This window comes from Pimephales promelas, chromosome 11 (genome assembly GCF_988280905.1).
Source record: "Pimephales promelas chromosome 11, fPimPro1.hap1.1, whole genome shotgun sequence".
NCBI lineage: Eukaryota > Metazoa > Chordata > Actinopteri > Cypriniformes > Leuciscidae > Pimephales > Pimephales promelas.
In genome coordinates, this window is record NC_142779.1 from 36,761,134 (window position 1) to 36,771,743 (window position 10,610).

The following is a 10,610-nucleotide window of genomic DNA, read 5'->3' on the forward strand; positions in this document are numbered from 1 at the left end:
AGTTGATTCCTTTATTTCCGACCCATGTTTAAGTGTGGTTTGCTGATCATCATACATTCCAGCATATTTTAAACACATTAAAACGGAGATAGCCTATCTCTTACAACTGACAGTTTGCAAAATGCCATTTGTTAGATTACAGATAATCTGATCTTATCAGTTCCCGACAGTCAAATATGAAGAGGACTCCATATTCAATAATAAACACTTTGTGTGAATAAACTATTGGGAGACATGAACAGCCTAATAACATATGAAAAATGACATACCACAGGCCTTATTATTCATTTACAGCTGCTGTTTTATAGTTTATCCCACAATTGTATTTTGCATTGTCTTGTTTTCTTATAAAGAGATGACTCTGTATATAAAGATAATGTTGTAGTTAATTTAGTCATGTAAGTCCTCCAAGAGAGCAAAAATGTTACTCACTGTTACTCACACATACATGTTCTCAATATACATACATAATAGGCAGAATATTTAAACTTTTCACAAACATCGGTGTTGCACAGATTCTGGTGTCATCTAATGTTTGATAAGGAAGTGTTTAACACAAGAACCCTAAATATTCCATTCATAGACAGATGGAAATTACATTTGTGCTTCATAAGAGTGTAAGTGATCATTTCTCTTCTGGGAACAGATTGAAGTATGCCGATGAAGGTTCACATATTTTCAGTGTCAAAATGTATTTTGCCGACACTCTGAACCATTGATAAAACATTGCATATATAAGTGGATTAATGCAGGAATTCATGCATACAATCCAATTCATTACGTCAATTATAAAAGTGTTATTTTCGTCATGCCCAAAAGAAAGAGTAACTATATAGTATGGTGTCCAGCAAAGAAGATAAACCAGTACTAGAATCCCTAAGGTTTTTGCAGCCTTTTTTTCTGATTTGGCCTTTTTTTCTGTGACTGAATTGAAATGCTTAGCTTGCCGTTTTGCTACAAAGCAGATTTTCACATATAAAGGAATAACTATGCAACAAGGTGCCACTAAACAAACAAAAGCATCTATTACACGATTTTCCAAAGTAATAACAAGTAAGCATTCTCCAATACATGTCTGGGTTCTCTCTGGATACAGGAACATCTCATACAACAGATAAAAAATATATATAATGGAGAATAACCAGTTTACAACAATAGAAACAACGGCTCTGTTATTATTGACTCTTACTGGATATCCCAAAGGGTCAGTCACAGTAATATATCGATCCACAGATATAATAATCATATTACCAAGAGATGCTGTGACAACCACATAAAGAATAAGAGTAAATATTAAGCAAAATATTTCTCCAAAGTACCAGCATGGCTCAATCAGTTTCATTCCCTGCACTGGCATGAGAATCAGTCCTGCGATCAGATCAGCCACTGCCAGAGAGAAGATCAGCACATTGGTGGGAGTGTGGAGCTGCTTGAAGTGTGAGATGGAGATGATCACCAACAGGTTCAGAAACACGGTGAACACTGATGTTACAGCGATGAAAATGTACACAATAATGTACTCTGCTTCAGGTCGGATACTTCTGGTACAAGACAAATTGTTGTTCGGAAAGCAGTTTTGGATTGTGGGATTATCCATGTTGGTCACTCCCCAGTAGGACAGATTCTGTGTGAGGATGCTTGTCAGTTCAGCCCCCTGGTCCTTGTCACTGGCACAACTCAGTTTTATACGTACAGAAAGCACAGCGACCATCCCATTCAACAATACATCCTCTCAAATCCACCCACTACTTACATATTCATAGACCTGATCAATCTGATCTATACAACATGGTGGATTAGCGAATCTAATAAAGTTACTTTGCTCTTACATTTTGCCCATGTAATACAGCTTCTGTACTAATAAACAGTAGACAAGTGCACTACTGTTAGAGCAATAATCCAATCCATTGCCTTCAATTCCACTAAAGAATATATCCATGTTAACATACAATAAAAACTAAAGATGGAATCTGGATATTTTCACATTTCCAGTATTGGGCTACCACCAATGTATGTACCTGGAAATAATCTCAAGAGAGGAGCCTTGAAATATTATCAGACCGTTATACAAAGGCAACATGGAATAACTTATTTAGTCAAAATTAAATTATGACCACAATTTGTCCTCATAAACTATTATTCCTTAGACAGCTTTGGTTAAACTATGTGTGATGAGGGGTGTGTGGTTTTGCGGAGTTTGCAGTGGGAGAGCAAGGAGGGAGCCGAGCGCTAAGTAGGTCCATTGCAAAAAGACAAACATCTGTTTCTGATTGCAGTAATTGGCGTGGGGAGACTGCATAAAAGTCGGCTGGTGTGAGAGAGTGGGGAGAGAAGGACTGGGGACTCGTACCAAGTTTCTGAATGGCACATAAGTCTGAAGTAATGAATTTAGGTAAGAGTGAAGAGTGCCAGTGGTTGTTCTGTAGGCAAACGTCAGTGCCTTGAATTTAATGTGAGCAGCAATTGGCAACCAGTGCAATTTTGTGAGGAGAGGAGTGACGTGTGCTCACTTTGGCTCATTTAAGACCACTCTGGCTGCAGCATTCTGGATCAATTGTAGAGGTTTGACAGCAAGCTGGAAGACCAGCCAGCAGAGCATTACAATAGTCCAGTCTGGATAGTGCTTGGACAAGTATTTGTGTAGCATGCTCTAGGAAGGACCTGATCTTCCTATTGTTGTGCAAGGCAAATTCTGCAGGACCAGGCAGTTCTAGCAGTGTGGTCTGTGAATTTCAACTGATCATCAATTACAACCGCAAGGTTCCTAGCTGACCTTGATGGAGTTATGGATAAGCCTAGCTGAATTAAGAAGTTGTGATGAAGTGTTGGGTTGGCTGGGATCACAAGTAGCTCTGTCTTCGCAAGGTTTAGTTGAAGATGATGGTCCTTCATCCAGCCAGAAATGTCTGTCAGGCAGGCTGACATACGAGCAGCTACCGTCGGATCGTCAGGCTGGAATGAGAGGTAGAGTTGCGTGTCATCAGCGTAGCAATGATAGGAAAAGCCATGTTTCTGAATCAGAGATCCTAGTGATGTCATGTAGATGGAGAAGAGGAGTGGTCCAAGCACTGAGCCCTGAGACATCCCAGTAGCTAGATGTTGGGTCTTAGATGCCACACATCTCCACGACACCTGAAAGGACCTACCTGAGAGGTAAGACTCAAACCATTGGAGTGCAGTTCCCGAGATGCCCTTCATCTTTAGGATTGACAGGAGGATCTGGTGGTTAACTGTGTCAAAGGCAGCAGACAGCTCCAGCAGGATGAGATCTGAGGATTTGGAAGCTTCTCTTGCCAGACACAGAGCTTCAATTTCTGAGAGCAGGGCAGTCTCGGTTGAGTGTCCGAACAGATGCCCAAGCCACCTCAGCAGGCCCCTCTCGATGTGGAGGAGCAGCGACTCTACTCTGAGCTCCTCCCGAGTGACCAAGCTCCTCACCATATCTCTAAGGGATCGCCCGCCAACCCTGCGGAGAAAACTCATTTCGGCCGCCTGTATCTGGGATCTTGTCCTTTCGGTCATGACCCACAGCTCATGATCATAAGTGAGAGTAGGAACGTAGATTGACCGGTAAATCGAGAGCTTCGCCTTGCGGCTCAGAAGAACTACGACAGACCGGTAGATCGACCGCAGTACTGCAGAAGCTGCACAAATCCGTCTGTCAATCTCCCGTTCCATCCTTCCCTCACTTGTGAACAAAACCCCAAGATAAATAAACTCCTCCACTTGAGGAAGGATCTCTCCACCAACCTGAAGTGATCAAGCCACCCTTTTCTGACTGAGGACCATGGCCTTGGATATGGAGGTGCTGATTCTCATCCCAGCCACTTCGCACTCGGCTGAAACCGTCCCAGTGCATGCTGAAGGTCCTGGTCTGTTGGGGCCAGCACGAAAACATCATCCACAAAAAGCAGAGACAAAATTGCATGGTCCCCAAACCAGACACCCTTCGGCCCCTGGCTGTGTCTAGAAATTCTGTCCATAAAAGTTATGAACAGAACCGGTGACAAAGGGCAGCCCTGCCGGAGTCCAACATGCACCGGGAACAAGTCTGACTTACTGCCGGCAATGTGAACCAAGCTCCTGCTCTGGTCGTACAAGGACCGGACAGCCCTTAGCAAAGGGCCCCTGACCCCATACTGCTAAAGACCGTCGTGAGGGACACAGTTGAATGCCTTCTCCAAATCCACAAAAAACACTTGGATTGGTTGGGCAAACTCCCATGAACCCTCCAGAAAGGGTATAGAGCTGGTCCAGTGTTCCAAGACCGGGATGAAAACCACACTGTTCCTCCCGAATCAGAGGTTCGACTATCGGCCGAATTCTCCTCTCCAGTACTCTGGTTTAGACTTTCCCGGGAAGGCTGAGAAGTGTGATCCCCCTATAGTTGGAACACACCATCCAGTCCGCCTTCTTAAAAAGAGGGACCACCACCCCGGTCTGCCAGCCAAAGGTACTGTCCCCAACCGCCACGTGATGTTGCAGAGGCGTGTCAACCAAGACAGCCCCACAACATCCAGAGACTTGAGGTACTCAGGGCGGATCTCATCCATCCACAGAGCCTTGCCACCGAGGAGCTACTTGACTACCTCGGTGACTTCAGCAAGGGTGATGGACGAGTCCACTTCCGAGCCCTCAGCCTCTGCTTTCTCAATGGAAGACTTGTCAGTGAGATTGAGGAGATCCACCAGCCGACGACATCCCCAGTAGAGGTCAACAACTGCCCGCCTCCACTGTAAACAGCGTTGGTAGTGCACTGCTTCCCTCCCCTGAGGCACCTAGATGGTTTGCCAGAATCTCTTCGAGGCCAACCAGTAGTCCTTCTCCACGGCCTCACCGAACTCCTCCCAGGCCCGATTTTTAGCCTCCACAACCACCCGGGCTACAGTCCGCTTGGCCTGCCGGTCTCCGTCAGCTGCCTCAGGAGTCCCACAAGCCAGCCAGGCCCGAAAGGACTCCTTCTTCAGCTTGACGGCATCCCTTACTTCCTGGGTCTCCCTGAATCTGGGTTGGTTTTTATTTTGTGACAAGACCATTATTATATGTTTTTCTTTTTGTGCTAATTGTCAATTGTCTTTTTGTGCTAATTGCTAATTGTTTAAACACGTTTTTTAGAGATTAGTAGTTTGAATAAAAGTAAAAGTAAAAAAAAAAATCTATATCTCTAATAATTCCAATGTAAACAGAGCAGGATTACCATTGTGCATGACATTTACTTTATATATTTATATAAATAAACTTGCCTTGCTTTGCCTACCATTATGAAATACTGTATGACCATATGCAACATGGAAAAAAATGCAGAAATGCATACACGGGGCAAAGAATTGCACACTGTATATGTTTTTACTCAAACATATCACACAAACACATATCTGAACATATTTATTTCAGCCCATTACAACAGAAAAAATTTACAATTTAAAAAATGTAAGATGCTTAACAATATGCGAATGTTAGAAAATGGATGCCATATGAAGTGTTTAGTTGATTCCTTTATTTCTGACCCATGTTTAAGTGTGATTTGCTGATCATCATACATTCCAGCATATTTTGAACACATTAAAACGGAGATAGCCTATCTCTTACAACTGACAGTTTGCAAAATGCCATTTGTTCGATTACAGATAATCTGACCTTATCAGTTCCCGACAGTCAAATGGAAGAGGGCTCCATATTCAATAATAAACATCGAAACACTGAACATAACATATTATGAAAAATTACATATCACAGACCTTATTATTCATTTACAGCTGCTGTTTTATTGTTTGTCCCACAATTGTATTTTGCATTGTCTTGTTTTCTTATAAAAAGATGACACTGTATTTAAAGATAATGTTGTAGTTAATTTAGTCATGTAAGGACTCCAAGAGAGCAAAAATGTTACTCACACATGTTCTCAATATACATACACAATAGGCAGAATATTTAAACTTTTCACAAACATCGGTGTTGCACAGATTCTGGTGTCATCTAATGTTTGATAAGGAAGTGTTTAACACAAGAACCCTAAATATTCCATTCATAGACAGATGGAAATTACATTTGTGCTTCATAAGAGTGTAAGTGATCATTTCTCTTCTGGGAACAGATTGAAGTATGCCGATGAAGGTTCACATATTTTCAGTGTCAAAATGTATTTTGCCGACACTCTGAACCATTGATAAAACATTGCATATATAAGTGGATTCATACAGGAATTCATGCATAACATCCAATACATTACGTTAATTATAAGAGTGTCATTTTCGTCATGCCCAAAAGAAAGAGTAACTATATAGTACGGTGTCCAAAAAAGAAGATAAACCAGTACTACAATCCCTAAGGTTCTTGCAGCCTTTTTTTCTGATTTGGCCTTCTTTTCTGTGACTGAATTGAAATGCTTAGCTTGCCGTTTTGCTACAAAGCAGATTTTCACATATAAAGGAATAATTATACAACAAGGTGCTGCTAAACAAACAAAAGCATCTATTAGAAGATTTTCCAATGTAACAACAAGTATGCATTCTCCAATACATGTGTGGTTCCTCTCTGGATATAGTAAAAACTCATACAACAGATAAAACGAATAAAAGAAGGAGAATAACCAGTTTACAACAATAGAAACAACAGCTCTGTTATTATTGACTCTTACTGGATATCGTAAAGGGTCAGTCACAGCAATGAATCGATCCACAGATATAATAATCATATTGCCAAGAGATGCCACAACAACCACATAAAGAATAAGAGGAAATATTGAGCAAAATATTTGTCCAAAGTACCAGCATGGCTCAATCAGTTTCATTCCCTGCACTGGCATGAGAATCAGTCCTGCGATCAGATCAGCCACTGCCAGAGAGAAGATCAGCACATTGGTGGGAGTGTGGAGCTGCTTGAAGTGTGAGATGGAGATGATCACCAACAGGTTCAGAAACACGGTGAACACTGATGTTACAGCGATGAAAATGTACACAACAATGTACTCTGCTTCAGGTCGGACACTTCTGGTACAAGACAAATTGTTGTTTGGAAAGCAGTATTGGATTGTTTGATTATCCATGTTTGTCACTCCCCAGTTGGATAGATTCTGTGTGAGGATGCTTGTCAGTTCAGCCCCCTGGTCCTTGTCACTGGCACAACTCAGTTTTATATGTACAGAAAGCACAGCGACCATCCCATTCAACAATACATCCTCTCAAATCCACCCACTAGTTAAATATTCATAGACCTGATCAATCTGATCTATACAATATGGTGGATTAGCGAATCTATTAAAGCTTGTTTACTCTTACATTCTGCCAATGCAAGACAGCATCTGTACTAACAAACAGTGGCAAGTGCACTACTGTTAGAGCAATAATCCAATCCATTACCTTCTATTCCTCTCAAAATGATATATTTTCACATTTCAAGTATTTGGCTACCACCACTTTACTATATGTCCCTGGAAATAATATCAAGATAGGAGCCTTGAAATATTATTATACTGTTATGAAAAGGAAAAATAGAATAACTAATTTAGTCAAAATTGAATTCTGACCACAATTTGTCCTAAAACACTATGATCTGTCCTTTGATAGCTTTGATTAAACTATGCTTTGATTAAAACAGGGATGTCCAATGCTGCTCCTGGAGAGCTGTCCTACACAGTTTAGCTCCAACTTGCCTAAACCCACTTGCTTGGATAGTGGGCCTCACTAGGCCACCCTAAAGGGAAGTTGCCAAATACGGGTACTAGGTAGCCAGCCCTCTGGTTGTCAGGTAGTAGGCCTCACCAGGCCTCCTTGTAAGTGGTTTTCCAGTGACACTGGGTTCTGGCAGCTAGTGGCCACTTGCTATCAGTTCAGCTGGCCTTCACAGGAAGCTTCTGAAGTTGAGCTTGTGCTCTAGCATGAATAATGGACATTTTCTGTTACTGTTTCTCTCTCAGAACCTCTTTTCTTTATCTTTATCTAGCCTAGCAGGCAGACCATGTGCTCCCCTCATTGGGTTCACTATGAGTACTCGGCCTTTCTGAGTCTGGTCAGACAGTCGTAGGCCTCTTGTGAGGCCTTCCAGTTAGATCAGGCCTCCTCAGTGTTTTGAAACACAAACGCTGGGTAGATCAGTGGATCGAGCAGAGAAACTCCCCTCTCTAGCAAGGGTTTTAAGCACTATGCTGAGTCATGTTCTCCGGGATACCCCATCTCTGAGATCTGGGCTGAGTGGTTCACTGTTAGCTTCGCAGTCCCTCAGGTTGGATGCCTTACCTAAAGGCAAGTGTCCAGAGCGTCTTCGGACAGACAGGAAGTTGGCCAGACTGAAGTGTTTAATATAAGTGACACCAGATCAGGCCTTCCTGGTGCCATTTCGGGAGAGTATGTTGCCCTGAGTAGTGATTGGCTGAGGCTCCTTCGGGTTCCCTAGCCGCATTCCTAGATGAGACACCTTCTGAATTTGAAGCTGTGGTCCTAGGCCCTTGAGCAGGCTTAGGTAGGCCTTTGATTAAACAAAGTTTATGGAGGGTGTTACGTCCCTGTGGTCGCGTATGTTTTTCTTTTGGTTTCTATTTCTCTTCTACCACTATCCCATTCTTAGGTTTGCGTCATCCCTTGTCCGCTGTTGGCTGAGAGAGATGTCAATCTTCATTTACATTGTGACATCATCTCCCTCCCGCAGCCTATCAAGTTCAATCTTCGAGTTTAAAGGGAAGTGGGAGAAGAATGCAAGAGAGCTTTTGTTTCTTTCTGTTGCTCTGCTCTATGTTTTTCTGTTACAGACATTACCCTGTTTTGTTCTGTCTGCCTTGTTGGCGTGTTCTGAGGTTACCAAGTGTAACGTGTTCTGCCTTTGACGGCGTGTTCTGAGGTTACCAAGTGTAACGTGTTCTGCCTTTGACGGCGTGTTCTGAGGTTACCAAGTGTAACGTGTTCTGCCTTTGACGGCGTGTTCTGAGATTACCAAGTGTAACGTGTTCTGCCTTTGACTGCGTGTTCTGAGGTTACCAAGTGTAATGTGTTCTGCCTTTGACGGCGTGTTCTGAGGTTACCAAGTGTAACGTGTTCTGCCTTTGACGGCGTGTTCTGAGGTTACCAAGTGTAATGTGTTCTGCCTTTGACGGCGTGTTCTGAGGTTACCAAGTGTAACGTGTTCTGCCTTTGACTGCGTGTTCTGAGGTTACCAAGTGTAATGTGTTCTGCCTTTGACAGCGTGTTCTGAGGTTACCAAGTGTAACGTGTTCTGCCTTTGACGGCGTGTTCTGAGGTTACCAAGTGTAACGTGTTCTGCCTTTGACTGCGTGTTCTGAGGTTACCAAGTGTAACGTGTTCTGCCTTTGACGGCGTGTTCTGAGGTTACCAAGTGTAACGTGTTCTGCCTTTGACGGCGTGTTGTGAGATTACCAAGTGTAACGTGTTCTGCCTTTGACGGCGTGTTCTGAGGTTACCAAGTGTAACGTGTTCTGCCTTTGACGGCGTGTTCTGAGATTACCAAGTGTAACGTGTTCTGCCTTTGACGGCGTGTTCTGAGGTTACCAAGTGTAACGTGTTCTGCCTTTGACGGCGTGTTCTGAGGTTACCAAGTGTAACGTGTTCTGCCTTTGACTGCGTGTTCTGAGGTTACCAAGTGTAACGTGTTCTGCCTTTGACGGCGTGTTGTGAGATTACCAAGTGTAACGTGTTCTGCCTTTGACGGCGTGTTCTGAGATTACCAAGTGTAACGTGTTCTGCCTTTGACGGCGTGTTCTGAGGTTACCAAGTGTAACGTGTTCTGCCTTTGACGGCGTGTTCTGAGGTTACCAAGTGTAACGTGTTCTGCCTTTGACGGCGTGTTCTGAGGTTACCAAGTGTAACGTGTTCTGCCTTTGACGGCGTGTTCTGAGATTACCAAGTGTAACGTGTTCTGCCTTTGACTGCGTGTTCTGAGGTTACCAAGTGTAACGTGTTCTGCCTTTGACGGCGTGTTCTGAGATTACCAAGTGTAACGTGTTCTGCCTTTGACTGCGTGTTCTGAGGTTACCAAGTGTAACGTGTTCTGCCTTTGACTGCGTGTTCTGAGGTTACCAAGTGTAACGTGTTCTGCCTTTGACGGCGTGTTCTGAGATTACCAAGTATAACGTGTTCTGCCTTTGACGGCGTGTTCTGAGGTTACCAAGTGTAACGTGTTCTGCCTTTGACGGCGTGTTCTGAGGTTACCAAGTGTAACGTGTTCTGCCTTTGACGGCGTGTTCTGAGATTACCAAGTGTAACGTGTTCTGCCTTTGACGGCGTGTTCTGAGATTACCAAGTATAACGTGTTCTGCCTTTGACGGCGTGTTCTGAGGTTACCAAGTGTAACGTGTTCTGCCTTTGACGGCGTGTTCTGAGGTTACCAAGTGTAACGTGTTCTGCCTTTGACGGCGTGTTCTGAGATTACCAAGTGTAACGTGTTCTGCCTTTGACGGCGTGTTCTGAGATTACCAAGTATAACGTGTTCTGCCTTTGACGGCGTGTTCTGAGGTTACCAAGTGTAACGTGTTCTGCCTTTGACGGCGTGTTTTGAGGTTACCAAGTGTAACGTGTTCTGCCTTTGACGGCGTGTTCTGAGGTTACCAAGTGTAACGTGTTCTGCCTTTGACGGCGTGTTCTGAGATTACCAAGAGTAATTTG

The 10,610-nt window shown here is 43.3% G+C and overlaps 2 protein-coding genes across 2 annotated transcripts; both read right to left on the reverse strand.

The window, feature by feature from the left end:
- Positions 1-625: 625 nt before the first annotated feature.
- On the reverse strand, positions 626-1,615 carry LOC120492217 (trace amine-associated receptor 13c-like). Its single transcript, XM_039690384.2, has one exon. It carries the CDS (start codon positions 1,595-1,597, stop codon positions 626-628), a length of 972 nt encoding a protein of 323 aa, XP_039546318.2. The 5' UTR covers positions 1,598-1,615.
- Positions 1,616-6,073: 4,458 nt separating this feature from the next.
- Positions 6,074-7,063, reverse strand: LOC120492216 (trace amine-associated receptor 7c-like). Its single transcript, XM_039690383.2, has one exon. The coding sequence runs from the start codon at positions 7,043-7,045 to the stop codon at positions 6,074-6,076; it is 972 nt and encodes a 323-aa protein (XP_039546317.2). The 5' UTR covers positions 7,046-7,063.
- Positions 7,064-10,610: the final 3,547 nt, after the last annotated feature.

Coding starts and splice junctions, on each gene's coding strand:
- LOC120492217 (XM_039690384.2), bottom strand. CDS start 1,597: ATGGATAATCCCACAATCCAAAACTGCTTTCCGAACAACAATTTGTCT.
- LOC120492216 (XM_039690383.2), bottom strand. CDS start 7,045: ATGGATAATCAAACAATCCAATACTGCTTTCCAAACAACAATTTGTCT.